The 26876-nt window shown below is 38.3% G+C and overlaps 1 protein-coding gene across 1 annotated transcript; it reads right to left on the reverse strand.

The window, feature by feature from the left end:
- Nucleotides 1-1394: 1394 nt before the first annotated feature.
- Nucleotides 1395-26584, reverse strand: ift43 (intraflagellar transport 43 homolog (Chlamydomonas)). The gene is made up of 9 exons (XM_084097878.1): nt 26511-26584; nt 25824-25925; nt 17735-17805; nt 12901-12936; nt 11892-11938; nt 5166-5238; nt 3702-3777; nt 3414-3476; nt 1395-2023 (listed from the first exon to the last, which is right to left on the reverse strand). Exons 1-9 carry the CDS (start codon nt 26553-26555, stop codon nt 1913-1915), a joined length of 624 nt encoding a protein of 207 aa, XP_083954004.1. The 5' UTR covers nt 26556-26584; the 3' UTR covers nt 1395-1912.
- Nucleotides 26585-26876: the final 292 nt, after the last annotated feature.

Consider the following 26876-nt stretch of genomic DNA (forward strand, 5'->3'; position numbering starts at 1 on the left):
CGCGAACGCTCGGGACAGGGTTGAGTATTCTACGCCAGCCCGATCTCTGCATCAAACTTTTGATTTGACTTGGAAGGCATTTGCCCATCCCCAACGCTGTGATCGATAATTCATTCTCATCTGGAGCCCCATATGAGAACTCGGTTGCATGTGAAGCAATGTCGAACTCATCCGGGAACTCCATCAGGCGCAATGTGCAAGAGGAGAAATGGGAGGTCTGTGGGGATTTACCCGGTGGAAAAGTTCCCATTGTTGCCCTCAGATCGCCCTGAGCACTGGATGCTGTGGCCTTGTGCATTGTAGAAGGACTGGGACGGGAAGCATCTGAAGTCACTCCTTTTACAAGAAAAGAAAGTCACGATCGCTTGCCATGGTCATGTTCTCGCAGTGAGGACATGAACTATTCACAAACGCTGTCTCAGTGTGGGTCCAACCCAAGCAAGTGAGACAAAGATCGTGACCGTCACACAGGCAAAAAGGCATCTTTAAAAAGACGCTCTCCATCTGTGCTTGCTCTTAGAGGAAGCTTGCTCTTTGAGATCACTGAAACGCTCAGGGGAAGCTCTCTCTGCACTTACCCGTGTGAGGCGTGGAGAGAGACCGCTGTACTGCACCGTAACACCAGCAATCCTTCTCAGTGAGGCAAATGGAAATGAGCTTGTGTGTAGAAGACACTTCGCTCGGTTCCGAAGAACAAATCTAAATGAGTGGAAGCAAGCCGGCTCCCTTTATACCCGTATATCCGGTGAAGTGCATGCAAATTCCACTCGTCAATTTTTATTGGCCTTATCTCAAAATATCAGAGGTGATTGGGGCTCCCAAGTATGACCCCGGGTGTCAGTCATTGACACCAAGTCGAAGTGATTGACAGATATGGAAACCAGTGTTACTTTAGCATTATTTATATACTATAGCTTTTATTTTGATGTTACTTTTCATTTTAGTTTAAATTTTAGGAATGCTGTTATTTGTTTTATTTAAATATTTCTATATATCTTGCATTAAATTTGTATTTCATTTTCAGTCATTTTGGTAATTTAGAACTTTAACTTATTTTAGTTCCCAAAGCAACATTTCTTAAGTTTTTCATCTAATATTTATATTTTTATTCTAATTCAGCACTTAAATTGTCAAAAACGATTTTTAATAGTGTTAGTTTTAGTGAAATCAGCATGTTTCACAGTGTGGTTATTGGTAATTGTTTTTATTTTGAATCTACTGGTCAAAACAATGGTTCCCCTTTTTTAATCTTTTAAGCCATTTAAAACAAATACATAATATGGAAGATATATACTGAAAGCATAAATTACAAGATATATACTGAATATCATCAAGGCAAAAAAATAAATAAAAAATTGAGCATGACTATTAAAACATTTCACAGACAAAAGGTGAATAATTAATTACTGTTTATGGATAATTTCATGAGAAATGTACATTTTTCAAAGAGTGAAATTTGATATTCTGACTTAAATGAAACGCGTTATCATGTTAACCAACAAACAAGGCATGATAAAAACACAGGAATTAAGCTCACCGTGTTTGAAATAGCTGAGAACCGGACGTTTGGTTCACGGTCGATGGTCTGGTCAATAATGATAAGGCTGGCTTGCTCGGATGAGCAAAGTTCATTTTAACTCAATCAACTGGATTTCAGTTTACCCACTCATTAACCTTGGATTTACGCTTTTTCCAGATACTACAAACAGTGACAAATGTCTCCAGATTGATCCAGTTAAGAAAAGCAATGTTTCTGGGTTTGCAAGGTTAACCTTAATGAGAAACACACACACAGCGTAAAGCCGTGTGACGTCACCGGCAAAGACAATGACATAGTCAAGAGACACATTCAATATGAACAATATCTGAACACATGAAGTGTAAATGTAACCCTACAGAGACGTGTCCCTCCTCAGGCCACAGGAGGTGGTGACTGCTCCTCTCGCTCTTCTTGATCCCATTCCGTCTGGAGTTCAGAGGAGACTTCGGTGAACAGATGATCCCAATCCCAAACAACATCCTCCTGAAAACCATGAAAACCCATAGGAACTTCATTAAGAGAGAGAGGCTGGGAAGCAGGAGAAGAACAGTGGCTTTAAAGGGACACCTAAAAATTCATCATTTACTTACACTCATGCCAAGGAACACAAGGATTTTTTTTGTTGCTGAATAATCTATGCATCTTCTGTAAGGAAACAATGTGATGTATACAGCAGTTCACAGTGAGCATGTCTGTCAAGCTCCAAGGATGAAAAATAACAATAAAAATATCAAGAAAGTAGAGTCGATGACTTGTGCACTACATTCAACTGAGTTTCTCAGGAAAGGCATCAACTGCAGAACTTTTAAAAATCATTTTGATAGTTATTATTGTCCTTGTCGTAATGGACTGTCATTGCATTCACTACCAGTCAAAAGTTTGGAATAATTAATTCTCTTCTGCTAAAATGGTAATATTGTGAAATATTATTAAAATGTGAATATGCATTATAAAGTGTAATTTATTCCTGTGATCAAAGCTGAATTTTCAGCATCATTACTCCAGTCTTCAGTGTCACATGATCCTTCAGAAATCAGTATAATATGATGATTTTCTGCTCAAGAAACATTTATGATTATTTATCAATACAGTTGTACTGCTTTATATTTTTGTGGAAACCGTGATACACTATCATTCAAAAGTTTGAAGGTAAGATTTATTTTAAAAAACATTATTCATCAAGGATGCATTAAATTGATCAAAAGGTGACAGTAAAGACATTTATAAATGTTACAAAAGATTCTATTGCAAATAAATGCTGTTTTTGTAACTTTCTATTAATAAAAAATCTTGAAAAATAAAATGTATCACAGTTTTCACACAAATATGAAGGAGCACAAAAATCAATTTCAACATTGATAATACTGATAAATAGTGAGCATCAAATCCTCATATTAGAGTGATTTCTGAAGGATCATGTGACACTGAAGACTGGAGTAATGATGCTGAAAATTCAGCTTTGATCACAGGAATAAATTACACTACTATATATATATATATATTCACATAAAAACTGTGATTTTAAATCATAATAATATTTCACAATGTTATTCTTTTTACTGTATTTTTGATCAAATAAATTCTTGGTGAACATAAGGGACTTTCAAAAACAAATGATTGCAAGCGTTTGACTGCTAGCCAGTGTTTAAAAGAGTGAAGGTACTTCAAAATGTCTTATTTTTGTGTTTCACAGAAGAAAATCATGAGTTTGTAATGACATGAGGGTGAGCAAATGATGACTGAATGTTCATTTCTGGGTGGACTATCGCTGTAAAACATCGTAGGAAAGTATGAAATGAAGAATGTTGGTCCTGATTTCATAAATCCTCTTACACGCCCTAGAAAGAGCCGGACAGACGCTGTATTTGCTCACCTCTCTCACCTCCTGCTCCGGGGCTAAAACCTTCGTGAGCAACTTCAGGTCAATCTCTCCATCCTGGAAACATGCAATACAAGCAAAACATTGGGCAAACAATTACTGATAATACCATAGCTATGCAATCTAACGCCAGGCCAGCATGTGACCACATAATCACCCAAAAATACTGCAGGATGGGAAAGATGCTCTAACTAAAATGATTCAGAAACTTGACTCTGCCTTACAAGAGAGTGAACAGTCGGTGTTGCTGTTTAGGAATGATGGGTAGAGTGAGTGTCTCACCAGGGTCTGGAAAGCAGAGTACTTCATGAGGTCGTTGTCCAGGTCTCTGTAGGTCATAACTCGGTTCACCTGGATACTGAAGACAAGAGAGTCGGTTCACATCATCTTAAAGACTAGCCTGTCCTCCTTTTAAATTGCTGATAGACAACCAGATTAAATTCTTTGCAACTTTTCAGCACCATCATTCAAATTAAGAATGAATTGAAACTTTGACATGATGAAAATATTATGACAAACCATCACAAACCTGACATCCTAAAACTATTTCACCTTTAACACTGACTTAAGATATGAATTATATATGTTTAGGACAATCACCTTTATTGATTTTGGTTTCATTTTCCATTTAGCTTTCTTAAGGCAGGTCAGAAATCAGAGACTAATTGTGATTATTTTATTCCATGACAGCCCTAGATTAGCACAATTAACTATTCAAGATAAGATGTTTTATTTGTACTTTGTTTTGTTGTTGTTAAGCACAATATCCTCAGTAAAGCTGGTCTAGAATGATATTTATTGTGAAAAGCACTATGCAAATAAATCTGAAATGAAAAATGTTTATCCTCTTGTTTCTTGTTAATCTTAATATAAAGTAAATGTTTTCCAGATAATATTTTAATCATTTGTTTTGGCTTCAGTACAGTGGCAATATAAAACCAATTATTTTTATCTGGGAAAGGATAACTTGCATAATATTTGTTGTTGCTTATTATTTTCAAAAAAGAGAATAAATGGGTTTTTGTACATAAAAATAAATATCTGCCTAAAATATCTAAAATAAATATTGTATTTTACCACAGGTGATCATCATATTTGGGGGTCATTGGCATGAAAAATCCATGACCTAGACTACAACTGTTCTTTTACTTTTGTGCTTTGTGTTTAAGCCGCAAGGAAATATATATATATATATTCTATTCTACTGTTTCTGAACTCCTGAAATGCCGGGAACGAACACGTCACAATATTCCTCATGTAAATAATTAATAAGCAGAATAAAGGGGCGGGGCCTGGTTGAGTTAGTTAGTAGTGTGTTAAACTGGTGGTTATGGTAAGGGGCGGGACATTTCCCAAACACTCTCAAAGCCCTCGACCAATCAACACACTGATCCAGCCGACCAACCAGAGCACAGTGTGCTTTTCAGAAGGAGGGGCTTCATAGAGACAGGAAGTAAACAGAGCGTTACTGACAGACTGGGAAGAGAGGAGCCGCAACAATGGAGAATATGAGGAAAATAATCAACATTCAAGCAGGAAAACCTGTTCTAGTAGAGCCTGAAAACCACATCAAGACTTTTGAATAAAGGCATAATAGGTCCTCTTTAATAAAGTTTCTTAGCAAGATCCATCTGTCAAATGCTCAAACATTGGGCTCAAGTGGACATGTTTCAGAATGATCTCACTATTGTGTGTGGGCATGTGAACCATATGAGTTTGTTTCTGATGATGAGTGTCAGTTGATACCTGGGTGGAGCAGCGATCTGCATGGTGAGATCTTCGTCTTGAACCTCCTCCAGGTCTGGAATCACTGGGATGTCTAGAACAAGTAGATGAAATGCATTTTCCATTGAACTCTAACAAGACATGTAATACAGAAAATTATCTTATTATGTACTCGCCCTAACGCTGTCCCAGATGAATGACTTTCTTGCTTCATATGAACACAAACAGATTTTCAGAAAAATAATCCATCTCTGTTAGTCCATACAACGCACGTGGATGGGACCCGCAAAGTAGGCGCTTCGCAAACCACACAAAGCGAACACAACGGTAATCCAATCAAAACCGCATTCTACAACTAAATAAGCTTGCTAGAAAAAAAACAGCAAACAAGAACAAGCCCATAATAACACAAAATAAATACAAAAGCTTTGTATTGAAAATAAGACCAATATATTGCGACCTCTGATCATATGAAGAAAGCAAGCCATATCCTACTAGGACAGCATGAGGATGAGTACAAATTAATTTCATCCCTTTAAACAACGCTTTAGCAAGGAAACGAGCTTCTTTTGTGTTAAATGTAGCTAATTATGAACTATAAATACATCTATCTGATAAGCTTCAGGCCTCAAACATTCATTCCACGGTTTAAGGTATCAGTCGATATCAGATATCAGTCGATATAAGCACTTTCAGAATGATTTTTTCCAGCAGATGAACGATGAAGACATCAGAATACATCCGGCTACTTAAAGAGGCAAAACTGCTTCACTCTTATAATAATAAACAGAATGCTATCGTACTTTGGTGTGGATGCTAATAAAATGAACGTTATTGGTGTGAATGGGCCTTTAACGCAACGGCTAGTTTACAGAAACAAATATTGACTTTTTATAATGAACTTATAACAGTCAGTTTTATTTACTCGCCAAAGCCAATTCAGTTCCTCTCAGAGCCTGATTATGGATTTAAACTCACCATGTGATCGAGCTACTTATTATTATTTATTAGAATATAAAATAAAGTTGTAACTTCTCAGTAATAATTTCATGTAATTTAGGCCTAAGTGCTTAACTCCATTAATGAGAATGGCATATTTAATCTCAATGTGTATATCAGATGTAAAACATAGTTTAAATCATTCTTTTATTTCTTTAAACTGTAATTGTGAACATGCACTGTATTTATGATTAGGACTCATAATGAAGATTTACAGTGGTTGTCCTTCATCTGCCGCCAGTCCCTCGGTGTCGCCAAACTGCTCAAGTTTGTTTTTAATAGATCACAACTTTTGCGTGGGAACTTTTGGTTTCCAGCCACATTTATAAACGAGACCCCATGGTTATTTAAAGAGGCGGAAAAACTGCATCACGCATATAATAATAAACAGAACATTTGCTAATAAAATGAACGTTCTTGGTATGAACGGGCCTTTACACTGGCTAACATAACTCCTAGTTTACAGAAACAAATATTGACTTTTTATAATGGACTTATTACAGTATATCGACATCAACACTTTCAGAACGATTGTTTCAGGCAGATCAACGATGAAAACATTGACATCCATTTTTTTAAAGAAGCAGAGAGCAAAACTGCATCACACTTATAATAATAAACAGAACGTTATGGTACTTTGGTGTGGATGCTAATAAAACGAACTTTCTTAGTATGAACGGGCCTTTTTGTAACCGCTAGTTTACATAAACAAACATTGACTGTTTAATACAGTCAGTCTCATTCACTCGCCGATTCAGTTCCTCTCAGAGCCTGATTATGGATTTGAACTGAGCCACAAAGTTTTTCTCTTCGAGACGCGCACTCGGCCATATGCTACAGCTACTGCTGGGTGTTACTGCGAGTTGCAGCATTTCCCACAATCCCTCCAATCATCACAGATGCTGTCTGTCTCCTCGGCACGGCTCTGTTTATATATTGTGTGTGTGAACTGTTTGATTCCCTCCCTCCTCCCAGTGTTTCTCTCACTCTCGCGCTGACATCCTCCTCCACGCTGCCCCCCTGTCACGGAGACCAGGCGGCCATGAATATTCAGTGATCGAGACAGTATCTCTCCCCGCTGTGAGGCGGCGCTCCGGCCAGGGGCTCCCCAGAAACCGACACACACTCGCACTCATCCCGGAGCCGAGCATTTGGGCCCTGTCAGCGCCGGCCACCCTCAGGACCCGTCAGGCCAGAGCGGCGACCTGCGTGTCCACTCGGGCCGGGCCGGGCCGGGCTCCAGGAGCGCAGGCCTGCCTGCGAGCCCATCTGTGTGGGGTCGGAAGTCACGGCGAGGCCTGGCAGGAGCCGCGGTGCCAAGAGCCACGCACCCGCTGCCCAGAACAGTGGGAACCCGCTTTAATTGGCAAAACTCGACAGGACAGAGCGTGGCATCGCTCCCAAAGAAGGACAAACTTTCACAGCCCTTCTCCTCTTGTTTTTTTTGGACAGGCTTTTGCTGGAGTGCGTTCAGGTGTGGCACGTTCACAAAACCACCGTCACAGTGCTTCACACGGAAGAAAGCATTGCTTTTCTTTATCAAGGAACGTTTTGTTGATAAAATCAGAGCAAAACTTTTGTCACCTTCACCACTTAAAAGTGGAAAAGTTCAAAAACGCCAGATGCTTTTATCCAAAAACAAGCGATTCACTTTTACATTCACTTTACATTCAACCAATGTTGAAAAAAGTAGGTAAGGTAACACTTTATTTTGATGGTCCCTTTTGAACCTGCTGTAGACTACAAGTCACTTAAGGAAAGTTTTGTTGATAAAATCAGAACAAAACTTTTGTCACCATCACCACTTAAAGTGGAAAAGTTAAAAAACGACATGAGTGAAATGTGTTGTTCAGTGTTTCTACTACAACTATAAAACATGCAATCGCCAGATGCTTTTATCCAAAAACAAGCGATTCACTTTACATTCATCCAATGTTATAAAGCTAGTAACACTTTTCTTCTTCAGCCTGATATATACACTGCCATTCAAAAGTTTGGGATTGGGTTTTATTGTTAATAAAATCAGAGCAAAACTTGTCACCTTCACCACTTAAAGTGGAAAAGTTCAAAAGCGATTCATTTTTACATTCATTTTACATTCAACCAATGTTGAAAAAAGTAGATAAGGTTACACTTTATTTTGATGGTCCCTTTTGAACATGCTGTAGACTACAAGTAACTTTGCAACTACATGCCAACTAACTCTCATTAGGGTATTAGTAGACTCTCTGCTTAATATCTGCTAACTCTTTATTGTGATGCTTTCCAACAGATATTCTACTGACTATAAGTAACTTTGCAACTACATGTCATCTTATTCTAACTTTACCAGTCTACTAACACTGTAATGAGAGTTAGTAGACATGTAGGTGCAACGTTTCTTATAGTCAACAGAATGTGTAAAAGGGACCATCAAAATAAAGTGAAACCACTTTTTATAATAACTTTGACGTCTGTTCATAAATACTAAGTCATTAACAAACACTGTAAAATTATGTAATGCCTAAAGGAACAGTGCACATTCACATCTGATTGTATGGAAAAGAGCAGCTCTGACATTCTGCTAAAATTTGTCTTGTCTAAAATATCCATCAAACATGGTTTTCACAGTCCTGTAAAGCCTGAGATATATATATAAATAAAAGAAAAAGTTTGCATATGTTGTTTGCTGAGTATCATATTTGATGCATCAGGCGTTTATGGCTCGTATAGTCTAATAGTGAGAATATGGAGGAAATACAGCTCAGTTTTATTTCACAGGCCCAAAGTGAACAAAAATATGCAATTTAGTGCAGATGCTGATATTAATATGAACAAAAAGTAAGATGAAATGATGTAAATCAGTGAGATGTTTTTATATAAGAGATACTTCAGCAGATTCTTACATAAAATACATATAAATATCAGTCGTCACTCTATATCTGCCAATAATATGTCTGAGTAAGATGATATTTAAATGCTTAGTTTTATGATCAAAGCTCTGAAGTTTTAAAACATAATGCAATGAAACAATGATTGAGAGATGAACAAATAAACCTCACAGTAGGCGTTAAAGGGTTAAAAGTTATAAAAGTGCTTAAAACATTCCCTTCACATTCAAGCAGTGTTAACCTGATGCACTTTCTGTAATAAGGTACTTCTATGTAACTAACGAATGTGAATTAGCGCTGTTCACCAAGTCATTGAGCCAGTCGTAATGCTGAGTGTGTGAGTGCTCCAGACATGAAGGATTCCTCAGATCAGTGTGTTGATCAGGAAGAGTGTGACGCGACTTTACTAAGGTGAAACAATCCCACATCTACAGTCCAGAAGATCGAAACAAGTAATAAAAACTCGGTGAGTGTTTTAGCGCAATTTTCTCACCTCATGGGATCACAACACTAAGAGATAGTAAATCTTTTCCTGGATTTTTTTTGTGCGTTCCCGAGATTAGACCTTCCTTAACATAATGCCGAAAACCCGAAGTCTCTAGGTGGTCTGGTTGAGGAGTAGATAGAAGTGCAAGATTGGTGCGCACAGACGCACAGAACAGAAATCATGAGTTAACAATCGCAATTTCCGGGGGAAAATTGCGCTAAAAAGCCATCGAATAGTTAGTGGTATTGAATGAATCCAAAATATAGTTATAAAGATTTCAATTGCTTACTGCCATCTGGTATTTATTTTTTCACTGCGCTCATGCATTCTGGGATTGCGTTCTCCACCAAAGCTGCGTTATGACCTTAAACAACCGAACCCATGATGCCTAGAAACAATCCCTCCACACACACACTCCATCTCAAGGAGATAAACGTGGTCATTTTTAATTCCCTCTCAGGCTTTCTGAATCCCGTCACAAAAGCCACGTTCAATTCATCTCCCTGACCCTCATAACAAGCCCCGTTATCCTACATTGATAACTTCTTCCTTTTCTCTCATTTTTAATTAAAGCTAATTAAAAATGCCAGCCTCGTTTAGTCACTGACAAGATTCATCTGTGTTCCTGATACACAAATAAATGCAGGCGCGCACGAGCGCTGCTTCATATTCATGAGCGCGAGGTGACAGCGTCCCCTCATCTCTAAAGCGTGTGGTTCAGCAGATTCGGGCCCCCGTGGACCCGCAGTCACATCTAATGCTCTCAGAGCAATGACATCAGAAAGCCTTCGCACACAGGCCCCTGGACCTGAACTCTCACACCCTCCCCGCGTCCGGCCCGATAATGCACCGTCGACACAATCCTCGGCGTGAGGCGGCGAGAGGAAAAGCTCTCGCTATGCAAACGCCGTGATTAAGCGGCCAGAGAAAACAACGTTTTGTTTAATGAGGTCGCGATACGACCTGTGACCCACGAGGCGGAGAGGGAACCGGGTTTTGATGCTGATTCCATCAAAGAGTCGAGCGCCACGTCTCTGCAAGACGACCACATTATTCTCTTATTTATATTTATGACTTCAAGCAACTTTCACACGAGGAAAGGAGGATCAGATTCAGAGAACGAGCTCATGAGGGCGGCCGGCATTGTTCAGACATCAGTATGGTGTTTATGACTGATGGCAGCATGGCATTAGCAACTAGTTATGAGTTTGATATGCGTTTAGTATCATTGATATACTATGAATGAAATTTAATTCTTTACATTTTCTTTTTTTTCTCTTTCATTTAAATTTTAGTTAAAAGTTTTAGTCATTTTGTTGTTGTTTTGTCTTTTTTTCCCTTTTTTTGTGTGCTGTGCAACGATTAATCGCATCCAAAATATAAGTATGTTTACATAATAATAATATGTGTGTGTACTGTGTATAATTATTTTGTGTGTATAAATACACACACATGCATGTATATATTTAAAAAAATATATTTATATATAAAATACTTATATTTATATATAATATAAATTATGTATATATATATATATATATATATATATATATATATATATATATATATATATATATATATATATATATATATATACACAGTATATACATGCAAACATTTCTTAAATATAAACGTGCATGTGTGTATGTATTTATATATACAAAAGAATTATACACAGTACACACACATATATTATGTAAACACAAACTTTTATTTTGGATGCGATTAATCGCAATTTTTTATTTTTTATACTGCATGTCTATATAGTTTTTATTAAATTTCAGCAGTTTATTTAGCTTTAGTTATTTTAGTACTAAAAGCAAATGCAACTAGCTGAAATAAATCCAGTATATTGACAATATATTAGCAGACCAATATATGTTGGTTAATTTGTTCATATTTGACACTAATTCTTAAATCTTCTAACACATTTCTAAATCTATCAAATTAATTTTCTGTTTTCAAATTTGCTTTTAGTCTATTTTTGACACTCGATCAGTATGTAGTTTAATGCATATTCTGGCAGCTGTGTCCAGTGTGTTATTTCTGCATAATCTCTTTATTTCATAATCATTTAAGGTCTCTTTATCATTTGTGAGTGCAGCATATGGCCTTAAGATGGCATGTTTCTATCAGGTCCTTTAAGCCTAATGTAAGTGTGTTTGCCGCTGGTGTACGTCATGAAATAATGTCTCAGAATGTGTAGTAATTTATCGGTCGCAGCAGCTGGAGGCTCACAGACCACGCTCCGCTATCAGCCCTCTTATGGAGTGTCGTACAGTGAATTAGCAGACATTAGCTTCAGTTCTGTTTGAATTTCCTAAGGCGTGTTCATGGTGGAGTAAATGTGTTTGAAGTGAAGCCGAGCTCCAGGGAATCATCTATACTCACCGCTTTCAGTGTCGGAGCCCTCGGGGGTTTGAGGCCTCAGACGCCGGCTTCACACACGGGGAGAGACATCGTGTTAAACACAAGAGAACAGGGACAACACTCTATCCATCAACTAAACACACACACACTTCATTTTTATTAATGAAAACGAAGCTTTTTGAAAACGCTCTCCAAAGTGGGCAAATTTGAAAACGCTGTTTCGTGTTGTAGTGTGGACTGAGAACACTATTTGAAACTGGTGACGTTAGTTTAGTCATGTGACACATATTGTACCAATAGATATTGATGTTTATAGCGGTGTTGTGCCTGTTATGTGCTGTTCACTTTCACACAGTTGCTGAAATATGTTACTTTGCACACTCTTCATATCACAGTCCTGCAAAGATGACAGGATTCACTCGCATTTGCTGAACATGAGAGCAGTTTTAGCGTTTTACACCAAACATGTAATGCTGAGTGAGAGCGACGCTTCAGTGAATGAGGAGATATTTTGCTAAACAAAATGATCCTGTCAGAAGAGTTGCACGATAACTCTATTATTTATTTTCCATCAGTATCATCTCAGTGAGCTTTTGTGAGGGTTTACTCATGCGCAGTAAAGGTGAATTTAGCGCCAGTGTGGACGGAGAGCGCCGTTTTCAAATGCATCCGGATTAATGTAGACGTAGTCTCTGAGAGTCACACTCTCTCACACAATGTTGCATAGCTTTCTATAGTCAGCTAAATCATGTGATTATATTGTGAATATGTGTCTTGTCGTCCAGTCCTCGTGGTCTCAACGCTACTGATCTAGTCCATAACCACAGGTTACACATGTGAACTCCACCATCATGCCTGTTAATCAGAGTGATTGTTCTCGCATTAACCAAGGACACTTTCAGTATGACGGTAATTTCCTCCTTAAATCAGGAGCATAAACAAACATGTCCTTTCCTTAAGACTGTGGTTCCTAATCACTGCATGCTAATCTGAATCCTGAAGACAGTAAAAGTGAAGACAGTGAACTCACTCCTCCAGCTCTTCAGCAGCCTGACGTCTTCCAGACCTGTGGAGGACATCACAAATCAAACTTACAACAATCAACCAGCACAATCACACTCAATCACTGCAAGTGTGTGTATCTGTGTCTAGTGAAACGTCTTCTCAGACTGAATCCTCTCATCTAAAACCCACAGCAATGGCAGCTTTAGTTCATCACCATTCATTTGAAAAGAAGCATTTTTATGCATTAATGTGGTGAATAATAATTTTCACACTGTTTTGGAAAATAGTTGAGGAAAATAGCATAGACTATTTATTTATTTTAACCCTCCTTCAGCTCGAGCTTCACGAGTCTTTCTGTGTCAAATCTGCCCTGATTTATCAAGGAAACGCAAGAATAACTTTGATATTGTTAGTAATATTTCAGCTGGACTGAAGCAGCTTCGCTTTACTTGATTATCATACATCATTTATTATCATAATCATGAGTATCAAATATGATCATCAGGCTTTTGAGGAAGGTTTATTTGTTCATCTATCAAGTCTCAATCATCATTGTATTGCATTGCATTATATGATTTAAAACTACAGAGATTTGAGTTTAGTTTGAGATTACAGAGTTTTCTCCTCCATATTTTCACTTTATCATCAGACTATATGAGCCATAAAAGCCTGACTTATCAAATATGATACTTAAAAAACACATGCATTACATACACACACACATATATATATTTTTTTTGTTGTTGTTTTTTTTTTTGTTTTTTTTCTAAACATTCAATAAACTATTAAATAAAAATAAAAATAAATGTTTTTCCTGACTCTAACTTCATATGTCAGGCTTCACACGTTTGAAGGTGATGTACTGGGTCCTGCTGGTGTTCTGCTGGTGTTTAGCGCCATCTAATGGCTCCTGAGATTGGACTGTGTTCATGTGCAGTACAATATACTACATCTGAGTGAAATTATGAACACTTCACTAGAGTAGACAAAACAGACTTTCACATTTAGGTGTAATAAATGAAGAGTGAAACAAGGCCACAGAAATATGAGTTTTCAGTGTGTTCGAGGGTCTGAGATGCTGATTGTGAGTTTAGCCCCGTCCTGTCATTACAGCGCCGTGAACATGCGAAAACTGCCAAGAAAAGTTGTTCGGGATCAAATATATTGTGACAATTTGGCCTCAAAGATTCATCAATAAACTGACAGATCATTTAGTGTCAATTAGGAGTGATAGATCTGCAAATCCCGGGATTTCTGCTGTGGGATTAGTGGGAACAGAGCGCCGGTGATTGAGCACGAGGGGTGACATTGAGATGAAGAAGGAGTCCTTGTCTTCTTCAGAGGTTTCAGAAGCAGAATCAATGCGTGGAGAAGGCCTTTAACACCCCCCGGCCGGGAGAATCAGGAGAAGTTTGGTGACACTTCGACCTTTCCTGAGAGACGGGCAGAGTTTGCTCTATTCTCCGGTAACTCAGCCAATAGAGATGGGGTTTTCGCAGTGAAAATATAAGGATTCCCAAAGAACCTTTAGATTAACAGGTCTGAAAGAACCAGTTTTTCTAAGTGTAAAGAACATTGTAAAAAATCTATAGAAACTTTCTTCACCATAAAGAACCTTTCGTCCAATGGAAAGATCCCATGGAAGTTAAAGATTCTTTATGGAACCGTCGATGCCAATAAAGATCCTTGATTTTTGAGAGTGAACTTTAATTTCTCCAGTATGCATATTACAGTATATGCAAAATAACTTGCTATTTACAAAACATTCAAAAGATTGTGGTGTGTACGATTTTTAAAAATGTATTTAAAATAAGTCTCTGATCAAAATAGAGTAAACACTGTGAAATATTAAAATAACTTTCTATGTGAATATAAAGTTTAATGTAATTGTGATCAAAGCTGAATTTTCATGTGTCTTCAGTGTCACATGATCCTTCAGAAATCATTCTAATAAGATGGATGATCTTGATGTCCAAGAAACATTTATGATTATTATCAATACTGAATACAGTGCTGCTTCATATTTGTGTAGAAACCATCATAAATGTTATTTTTCAGGATTCTTTGATGAATAGAGAGTTCAAAAGAGCAGCATGTATTTGAAATATAATCTTTTGTAACATTAAAAATGTTTTTACTGTCACTTTTGATCAATTTAATGCATCTTTGATGAATAAAAGTATTAATTTCTTTCATAAAAAATTCTTACTGACCCCAATTTTTGAATGAGGATAACATTTGAAGTGGATTATTGTGGAAAAGATTCACTTTCTATTTTTGAAAAGTACATGTACAGTAAAGAGACCTGACTGTGCAGTATTGAGTGAGTATTATGATAGTGTGGCATTCAAAACACAGAACTGCACCGCAGACATACCTGGGATAAAGCGGGGTAAAAATATTGTTATTAAGATTAAAAAAATATTGATTTTACTATATATTTTACCATGAAAATCACTAATACACTTATATATGATATAAAGTGGGGGAAAAAACAACTGTGTTAGCAAACAGTATCTTAACACCGTCATATAAAGTGTTCTCTCTCAATTAAATACTGTAAAAATTCATAACGTGTCATTTATGATATCAAGGTCTCATCTTCAAAAAATTAGGTTTTAGATATTATCAATTTAACTCTTGAGAGTACTTAATATTGGATTGAATCACTCATTTTGAACCGCATCTTCATATCTGTTAAATAAAATTAGCAACACGAGCTTTACTGGCATATATCAGAGGCAAACAGGAGATTCACACACCTCACCATTATGCTAACACTGGAACTAAATGCACACATATGATGCACATGTAAATGTACTGCAGACTTTAGGGCTCATACACACTTTAAACTAAATTATTTTTTAAGTTATAAATAAAGCAAAGATTATTATAGCTCGTTTTACAAGAAAATACTATTTCAGTCTTTCTACTTCAAACTTACATGGTGAATTCAATGTTACTTGCCATTTCTTTGTAATTATTTGTGAAATTTACTAGCGATTTCTGAGGTAACATTTTTCATTGTACATTGAGAATCTGCAGTGAACGGATTCAGAATGATGAATTTGATGAGCATTTTTATCAGAGACTTTATATGGAAACATGGGTGTTTCTGTTTTCTTACATTAGAGTTTACAGGCGAATTACTAAAATAAATGCTGCCATTAGGAGTGATCATGATGTTCATTTAACAGGAGATGATGCCATCATGTGGCGACCGACGGCCACTGCTGGCTGTTCCTCTAATGGAGTGAACAACAAATCCTATAGGACTGATGTAGGATTACGTGTATTTATTAAAAGTGTTTTACATCCAAAAGTCATGCTATCGTGATCATGATAAAAGAAATACTGAGAAATGCTCAACTGATGCAGTAATTGCTGGATTGCAAACACATCTCACACACGATGCATGTCCACTTTCCTGTTTGATATTTACATTTATTCATTTAGCAGACACTCTAATCCAAAGCAACTTACAAATGAGCAATTTATCTTAACAGGGTTCGTACAGACACTGTCAAATGAAATTACAGGACTTTAAAGAACTTTTCAAGCTCTACTTTTTTGGTTTTCAAGGACAACAATCAGAGAACTCACTAATCAAACAATATCTTTTTTACCTTTAAATAAAAAAAAGGTTGTATGAAAGTTGTATCATGTACTTTATTTATATGGGCAATATCACACTCATAGCCATGCGAAATGGCTCTATATCTTTATCAGACGGACTGCAGAGGTAATTTTGTGTGAAAAGATTGTTTTATCAATTAACATTAATTTTACTTATATTGTCTTTCAATAATTCATGCACTTTTCAAGTACCTTTCAAGTCAATTTAAGTACTTCAAGCACCTTAAGCACCTTGTATGAACCCTGTCTTAAAGAGGAAATAAACACAAGAAGTGTTAGAAATACAAAGTTTCGGACATCGTTCAGAGACTAGAAAGAGAATTAATTATTCTTATTCCATCTTATTATTACAATAATTTATGGACTTACCGATTATCTGTTTAAAGGGGTCCTATAATGCCCTTTTCACAAGATGTAAAATAAGTCTCTGATGTCCCCAGAGTGTGTGTGTGAAGTTTTAGCTCAAAATACCCCACAGATATTTTTATATAGCATGTTAAAATTGTCACTTTTTGAGGGTGAGCAAAAACGCACCGTTTTGTGTCTGTTCCTTTAAATGCAAATGAGCTGCTGCTCCCGGCACAGGGGGCGGAGCTTCAACAGCTTGTGTCATTTTACCTCACACACACATGCAATGAAAATTTCTAAAACTTTTAGCCTTTTATGTTCAAACCGGATTCAGACAATGATGGAGAGACTCAAGAAGAAGAGACAACATGTAGAAGCAACAGAAGGTTTCTGAATGGTTAGTTGATGAATTTATGTAGCTTATGTAGTCACTGATATTCTGTCTTGATAATCTATAAATCGTGTTCTGGGGGCGGGGTTTATGTAAATTTTAGGGTTAGTGATGTCACTAACCCGGGAGGAGTGTCGTGTAGTCTCTACCAGCCGTTTGTTGTAGTCCTTAAAAAGAGATTTCTGTAAAAGCAAATATCTCCCTGTGCTTTGAACTTTGAGTGTTGTAACTTTACAGATGTTGTTTATGCTCAAACAGCAACATTACACACTAACTAAAGTTAGAAAAGTCAAATCATAATCAACCACCCCTTTAATAAAATGCTGGACTGAAACACTGCGGTTTAATAAAGCGTTTCTTATTGAAGAAGAAGAAGGTGTGTGAGGGGTGTTTATGTGTTGAGCAGATGTAGGAAAGAACAGTGTGGGCTTTTAGAAAGGCAAAACATGAAGAACATGTCATAAATCTAGAGGTTTGCACTCACTTGGCAGATCCAGTTCCTGCGCTCTCCTCCGCCCATCCTCCCTGCCGACGGGCCGGTTTCGGTGGAGGACCCTGGGATCAAACACACACACTCTCAGTACATTCACAGCACAACATCACGTCTCATGGATGAGCACTCAGACAGATGTGTGTCTTCACATTAACTCAGATTTTAGAAAGGTACTTTCTAAAAATGTCATGTACGCACTAGCCAACATCACAGTTTGCTAATACTAGTATTAACGAGCACCTGTTATTCTTTTGTCCATGTTTGTCTGTATATATATATATATATATATATATATATATATATACCCCTGGGAAATATGATCAAAGATGGCTGTAAAAATAAATCTGCATTGTTTATCCTTTTGATCTTTTATAAAAAAATTTTTTGCAAAACTCCAACCTTTTATTGAAGTAAATGAATTGAAAGTGGGGGAGGAAATCACATTATGAAATTTAATTAATTATTGCAATCTCCTTTTGCCAAGATAACAGCTCTGAGTCTTCTCCTATAATGCCTGATGAGTTTGGAGAACACCTGACCAGAGATCAGAGATCATTCCTCCATACAGAATCTCTCCAGATCCTTCAGATTCCCAGATCCATGTTGGCTCTTCTTCTCTTCAGTTCACTCCACTCATCAGGTCTGGGACGGTCATGGCAGAAGCTTCATTTTGTGCTCAGTTACACATTTTTGTGTTGATTTTGATGTTTGTTTTGGATCGTTGTCCTGATGGAAGATCCAACCACGGCCCATTATAAGATTTCTAGCAGAAGGCGTCAGGTTTGGATTTTTTTATCCGTTGATATTTGATAGAATCCACGATCCCATATCTGAATAAGAAGTCCCGGACCTCCAGCAGAAAAATAGGCCCACAACATTAAAGATCCAATGGTATATTACATTTAATGGCATGGGGTACTTTTTATCCTTGTGTGCACCAAACCCATCTAGTGTGTTTGCTGCCAAAAAGCTCTTTGTTTAGTTTCATCTGACCACAGAACCCTGTGCCGTCTGAAGATCCAGTCGTGTCTGACAGCTGAATATGCTGGAGTTTGTTCTTGGATGAGCGAGGGGCATTTTTCTTGAAACCCTCCCAAACAACATGTGGAGATGTAGGGGTTGTTAGATTTTTTTTTTAATAGGCTTCTGACCCCAAGACTCAACTAATCTCTGCAATTCTCCATCTGTGATCCTTGGAGAGTCTTTGGCCACTCAAACTCTCCTCCTCACCATCCATTAAGACAATATAGACACACGTCCTCTTCCTGGCAGATTCGTCACATCTTTAGTTGATTGGAACTTCTTAATTATTGCCCTGATGGTCAAAATGGGGATTTTCAATTCTTTAGCTATTTTCTTACAGCTCTTTCTATTTTGTGAAGCTCAACAATCTTTTGCTGCACATCAGATCTATATTCTTTGGTTTTACTCATTGTGACGGATGATTAAGTGAATCTGGCCTTTGTGTTTCCTCATATTTAAACTCCTGTGAAACAAGAAGTCATAGCTGGACAATTTCATGCTTAGTCACCCTGGTGTGCTAAAAATGTTAAATATTCATGAATATTCATCTTTACTGTCACCTTTGGTGAATTTAATGCATCTTTGCTAAAGAAAAGTATTATTTTCTTTTTTCTTCTTTTTATTTAATCTTACCCTAAACTTTTGGATGGTAATGTAATAATCTGTAACATTCTGATAATAATCACAAATGTTTCTTGTGCATCAACTCATCATATTAGAATATTAGAATGATTTCTGAAGGATCATGTGACATTGAAGGCTGGAGTAATGATGCTGACAACACTTATTATTTTTTTAAATTGTAATAATATTGAACAATATCACAGTTTTTACTGTATTTTTGATCCAATAAATGCAGCCTTAGTGAGACTTCTTTCAGAAACATTAAAAAATCTTAATTAATCCAAACCTTAGTCAACATTAAATAAAGATCTGGGTTATAATATGTTATGAAATAGCGATGAAATAAACGAGTGTAGGACAGTCAGAGAGGTCTGACGGGGTTTGAGGGGTGTAAGTGTGGGAACCGCTCTGTCCGGGCATGACCCAAAATAGCTTCACAGGGGAAAAAAACATCTCACTTTATTCTTTCATTCTGAAAATAGTCGTTTGGGCTTCGACAGCGGTTCTGTGAGCAGCTGAATAACGGTCCAGCTTTAACATGACAGAATTCCTCGGGGCACAACAAGGGTGGGCAACCCACAAACGCATTTGAAAAAAGACGCATTTCTCATTACCAAATTGGGTCTGCAAATAAGAGCCCTGCAGGAATTCAGTTACTTTCGGCATAAAAAACACAGCAGAGCAAATAAACTTCCGTTCCTGGGTTCCTTCAGCAGGGTCATTTGTAAATCCTGATGTCAGGATGGGGGGGGGGGGGGGGGGGTCGCTCTGCATTCCACCTCAAATGAGACGCTATACATGTCTTTCATGCAATCCGTGGAAAATGGGTCAGCAGAGAGAACCAGGGGAGTGGATAATGAGTGTTCATCAAGTGCCATCAGTGCACCTGAATAAAAGCACATGAAAGTCTCCTGTACTGAAGAGATGAGCTGTTCAATTCAATAAAAAACTAACAAAAAACACACTTGCAATAAAAATAGACCCTCAAAAGAATTTCAGGGGATCTATTAACTGAACTTAAATAAATGCATGAATGCAAGTTAAAAATTCTAAATTATTACTATAATTAAACCTTTTTAAGTTGCATATATTGTACAACATTATTTTGACGAGTTCTGTTGTAGATAATAAAAAATTAACTATTTCTTTACGCATTTTTTTTTTTTTTACTTTCATGGTCCCCAGAATATTTTGTTGTAAGAATATGTAAACAGTCAATATATCAAAAGAAAGAACAGAGCCTCTGCTTTATTAAAAAAAAAAAAAAAAAAAAAAACTAATGCTGGTAGGTCACATTACAATTACAACATGGCGAATGTAGTACGTGCAGATTACATCACATTACAACATACTCTTTTAGCGGTCGCAAAGTATGTTTAAAAGAAGTCCCTACTCATGAGTGAACGACTCAATGACTCACTCATTAAGACAGTGACTTGCCGCCACCTACTGACAGTTTTAGTTTCATATTTTAACTATCATTTCATAAAAAAATTTTAAAAAAACATTTTTTTTAAATAATAAAATCATAAAAATTCAGTACTTCAAATAATGTCTTAGTATACTAATTGAATATAAATGTAGGAATTTGGTAGCATTATTGCAACCAAAGAAGTGAGACAGCTCTCAGATTTCATCAAAAATTTGTGTTCTGAAGATGAACGAAGGTCTTACGGGGTTGGAACAACATGAGGGCGAGTAATTACTGACAGAATTTTCATTTTTGGGTGAACTAACCCTTTAAATGAACGTAAACAGTAGAGAAAGACACGTACAGTATATCAGTATATTGGATCTGTGCATTAGTCTTAAAGTGACAGCAGCCTAAGGGCTGGATCACACAGAAAGAGTTTTTGCTGTTAAAAACAGCAGGTCAGCAGAACAACAAAAACAAAAACACAAGGTCTATTTATGCGTTTTTAAAAGTGAAATGCCGTGTCATGCGCAAGATGCTGCAAAAGACACGGGATGCAAGCGCAACGGCTATAGACGTCTGTCTAGCATGTGTTTACATTGAAAAACAAGGGAAAAGAAGTACAAGGAATAACACAGGTTTCTGAATTCTACATATCACCTTTAAGAAAGCGTTCTGTTTCTAAGAACCATGACAAAATAATTCAGACAAATAACTTCAAATCACTGATAAGCGAGTCAAGAGTGAATATAAAATAAAATCAGCCCCAGTGTTTAGCATGAGGATCAACATTCACAGATCTCAACGCTGGATGCTCAGATGTGTCTGCTTCACACAAGCAAAACATACATTTGCAAAGAAACAAAATTAAACACTGACTATCAGGACGTGAGGAAAACAGGCCTGTCACACATCATGGCAGAAAAATGTATTTCATGTATATGTGAGGTCACAGGGGACTCAAGAATCCTGGTTTTACATCGGAGAACGCAGCCTAATTTGGAAAGTTTACAGAAAAAAAAAAAAAAACATATCTGGAATTCCGAGCAGAACTCGTGTCCGGCTCTCAGCACTCTTGGGGACAAACCAAGAGCGACCAAAGATGGCATGCCTCAGATGCCGATGCCCTGCGGTAACAGCAGAGAAATGTGCCTCAAACAAGAGAGTTCACTGAGGGAAACTCCTGAAAATAGAACCAGCGCTCAGGACATTAATACTGTTAATATTTTTGTTATACTCGCATTTAGAACAGGCTTTGCACTGCATGATGCTTTCATTTGCCAACGATATTCCGATGTGCATCGATTAGGGCTGGGACGATACACTGATTCGATACTATCACGATACTTGAGTACCGATACAATATGTATTGTGATTTTTAAGAATTGCAATGTATTGCGGTTTCTTTCTTTTTACACTAGACTATCAGGAAAAGCTAAATCATACACTTACATAGACCGTACATGATGTATAAGATAGGGTGACCAAACGTCCTCTTTTGCCCGGGCATGTCCACTTTATACGTACTGTCCGTGTGTGTGTGTGTGTGTGTGTGTGTGTGTGTTCATCTCAGCCTCATTGGTCACTGCTCATCAATGTCAGAATATTTGAATGACCAATCAAATCCAAGTAGGTGGACTTTGTTCACAGAATTTTAGCAGCATGACTTGATTCGACGCTTCCGTTTACGGTCAAGATGCAAGTACCTAACAGCGTAAAAAAAAAAAAAAGCCCAAATGTAAATTCACAGATGATTTACAGAGAAAATTCCCAAATAAAGGTGCTAGCGACCTAGAAGCCCACATAAGGAAAGTAAAGGCTACAAGAGAACATCAGGAGGACTGAAACTGTTTTTTATTGAAATAGTGTAGTAGATTTTTTATTTTATTTCAACCTATGGCCATGAAAAGAAATAGTGTCATGTAAAAGCTGTTAAAAGCGAAACTTTTTTTAAAAATATTATTCTATTGTTGCGGGCCAAACATTGAATGGAAAGGATGTAATTCTTTATGTATTAAAGTACAATAACATAGTTGCAAGTTTGTGAATGCATTTGTCAAGTATTTTTTGATGCATTCACCCATCAACCACGCCCCCATCCTTAGCCACGCCTCCCCCAAACCATGCCCCCATCCTTAGCCACGCCTCCCCAAACCATGCCCCCATCCTTAGCCACGCCTCCCCCAAACCATGCCCCCATCCTTAGCCACGCCTCCCCAAACCATGCCCCCATCCTTAGTCACGCCTCCCCCAAACCATGCCCCCATCCTTAGCCACGCCTCCCCAAACCATGCCCCCATCCTTAGCCACGCCTCCCCAAACCATGCCCCCATCCTTAGCCACGCCTCCCCCAAACCATGCCCCATCCTTAGCCACGCCTCCCCAAACCATGCCCCCATCCTTAGCCACGCCTCCCCAAACCATGCCCCCACCCATCAACCACGCCCCCATCCTTAGCCACGCCTCCCCCAAACCATGCCCCCATCCTTAGCCACGCCTCCCCCAAACCATGCCCCCATCCTTAGCCACGCCTCCCCAAACCATGCCCCCACCCATCAACCATGCCCCCATCCTTAGCCACGCCTCCCCCAAACCATGCCCCCACCCATCAACCATGCCCCCATCCTTAGCCATGCCTCCCCAAACCATGCCCCACCCATCAACCATGCCCCCATCCTTAGCCACGCCTCCCCCAAACCATGCCCCCACCCATCAACCATGCCCCATCCTTAGCCATGCCTCCCCAAACCATGCCCCACCCATCAACCATGCCCCCATCATTAGCCACGCCTCCCCAAACCATGCCCCACCCATCAACCATGCCCCCATCCTTAGCCACGCCTCCCCAAACCACGCCCCATCCTTAGCCACGCCTCCCCAAACCATGCCCCCACCCATCAACCATGCCCCCATCATTAGCCACGCCTCCCCAAACCATGCCCCACCCATCAACCACACCCCATCCTTAGCCACGCCTCCCCAAACCATGCCCCCATCATTAGCCACGCCTCCCCAAACCATGCCCCACCCATCAACCACACCCCATCCTTAGCCACGCCCCCCCAAACCATGCCCCCATCATTAGCCACGCCTCCCCAAACCATGCCCCCACCCATCAACCATGCCCCCACCCTTAGCCACGCCTCCCCCAAACCATGCCCCCACCCATCAACCATGCCCCCATCCTTAGCCACGCCTCCCCCAAACCATGCCCCCAATCCTTAGCCACGCCTCCCCCAAACCATGCCCCCACCCATCAACCATGCCCCCATCCTTAGCCACGCCTCCCCAAACCATGCCCCACCCATCAACCACGCCCCATCCTTAGCCACGCCTCCCCAAACCATGCCCCCACCCATCAACCATGCCCCCATCATTAGCCACAACTCCCCAAACCATGCCCCCACCCATCAACCATGCCCCCATCATTAGCCACGACTCCCCAAACCACGCCCCCACCCATCAACCATGCCTCCATTCTTAGCCACGCCTCCCCCAAACCACGCCCCCACCCATCAACCACGCCCCCGTCCTCTTTTCTGAAAACTAAAATATGGTCATATTTACAAAAACAGAACATCACATCTTTCTGAGTTTTATTTCAGAAGCATCATACAATACTACATTCTCTTGAATAAATGATTCAATAACAAATAAAAAAATGTATCAGTCACCTAGTGGCAAAACAATGTCATCGATAAATGCGTTATTTTAAGCGCCAAGTTTCTATCAAAAGCTGATTTACTCTACTTTGATCACTATCGTAGACATCAGTGTTCATATTAGTGTTTAAATTATATAATTTTAATAATTCCTGCAGGTTTTGCTCTCACACCACAAGCATGTGAACCACTGATCTATATGTGGCACTCTCAAACAGCTTGTGAGTACACAAATTACTTATTTTTCGTGACTTATTGCGCTTAAACGGTCAAATACGTTGAAAATTATGTCATTTTGCCGAGTATTCAGGTAAATACAGTCAGTTTTGACTGTATACTTTCTAAACAGTTGAAAAAGAAACCGCATGTTGTGTAACAGTACATTGGATCCATGCATAAGCTCTTAAAGTCCAGCACTAATATTCCTGCTGCGGTCCGTCATGTTCATCAAAGAACAAAAGACAAAGAGAAAATCACTCGCTGCTCTTGACTGAATACGTTTTGTAACTTTACTTCTAAGCATTAATCTGTATTTAATTTTTACATTGGAGACTATCCAGTGTTATTTAACATTTGATTACTTCGACAACTCAAGATGTCATTTAATTTTTCCAACTTTAATTTAAAGGGAAAGTAGTCAAAAGTAACAGGGTGGACAATAAATTGAGGGACAAGCTAAAAACCTTGATTATAATTGCTAAAATAAATGTAATAATTAAAAAAATAATATATGCATTAGAGAGAATCTTTACTGATATACCCAACAATGTAAAAAAATAAATGGGAAAAAAATCATGTATAGTAGGCCTAGCCTAAGTGTTGTATTTATCATGAATATGGGATACGCCGGTCTGGTGACAGAGGAAAAATGATGATATGTGGTGCTTCAAAATGCTTTAAAATGTATTTAATGCTTTAATGAAATTAGATATGCTTAGAGTTCAAATGGTGTTATTTATGTCTAAGAAAGGTTAAAAAATGTATATTGTTTAACACGTTACAGCAGTAAGACCATGATCTTTACTGGGAACACAAAGGCACAGAATCCCAGGAATGACCCAAATGCATGTGTCCTGTCAGATTTAATTTGGAGCCTTTTTTCCCCATACAACAAACATGTATACTGGTTCATTGAAAAATTAAAAAATAAGATTTAATGGGAGAGAATTTGTACTGTGTGCTCAAAACCGTATCACGTCTTACTTCTTCAATTACTATGAGTAGATACGGTTACTAACGTTAGACCTTTTTCCTTTAGTCATGTCTTTTAAATAAGGACTTCCTCAAACGAAAAGTTTTTTTCTTTGGTTAATATTCATAAATTCAGTGAAATGTGTTTGTTTTGACGCAGACTGACCTCTGTGACCGAACTGAGCGATGAAGATGATTTCCTCTGACGAGAGTCTTCGGTGTTCATCATCTCAGCAGCCTGACGAGCTCTTCTGCCTGACCGAGCCACCTATTCAACATGAATACCTGTCAATCATAACCTCTGAGCAGCACACCTGTCAATCAACACCTTCTGGAATAATCCATCCCAACATTAACAGACATTAAATTACAATCTGCTAGAAGAAAATTAGGTCAGTTTAAGAACACTGAGATGTACTTTATTTAATGTTTTATAAATTAAATAATAAAAATGTATGATTTTTATTAGATTTATTTTGATGTTTATTAATGCATGTTCAGCGTGATAGAGTCATGTGGTCCACAGACGCCATTACTGTTGCTATGGCAACATGACGCGCCAACTCTGTTTACACGCGATGAACGAGAAACAAACGCAAAGTACGCGTTCCCTTAAACACACAAACAACTCTACATCATGTTAGTCCTGTTTATTAAGGTTGAGTGATCTGCGGGACTAGTTCATTTGAAAGGGTATCGGCTGTTTAGCCCACAAAACACTAATGCCCTGCAGTTTGAAACGCGGCGTGAAAGAAAAGACTAATGCGAGCCTTTCTGCAAGCTACTCAGTGTCTGCACAACTGTCTATCTGGACACGAATCTCTAAAAACAGTTTAATATGAATTCAACTCACATTTTTAGTTAATCCACCGTCTGCCAGCTGAAGACTGTCGTCCATTTCTAACGGAGCCGCGTACCGGAAGTGACGTCACGTCACCGCTGAATCCTCTCGCGTTATGAAATATAATGGCAAGATAATTATATCCATGGCAAATTCCACCAGTCAGTGATTTTCATGCAAAAGATTGCCTAAGTACCAGTTGACTTTCAAAATAATAAAACATGTATTAAAAGCTATTTCTTTCTGTCTGTCTTTCTTTCTTTGTTTGTTCGTTTGTTTCTTGTGTATTACTGTCGTCCAGTGATTAATGTGATTGTCAAAAAGTATACAAAACAAAACAATAAAATAATATAATAAAATGAAATAAAATCAGACTGA

Source organism: Abramis brama, assembly GCF_963993115.1.
Source record: "Abramis brama genome assembly, chromosome: 21".
In the NCBI taxonomy this organism is placed as follows: domain Eukaryota; kingdom Metazoa; phylum Chordata; class Actinopteri; order Cypriniformes; family Leuciscidae; genus Abramis; species Abramis brama.

Coding starts and splice junctions, on each gene's coding strand:
- ift43 (XM_084097878.1), bottom strand. CDS start 26,555: ATGGACGACAGTCTTCAGCTGGCAGACGGTGGATTAACTAAAAAT. Junction 3,778..5,165: donor CAGATCGCTGCTCCACCCAG/GTATCAACTGAC, acceptor TCTTGTCTTCAG/TATCCAGGTGAACCGAGTTA. Junction 3,477..3,701: donor ACTCTGCTTTCCAGACCCTG/GTGAGACACTCA, acceptor GCATGTTTCCAG/GATGGAGAGATTGACCTGAA.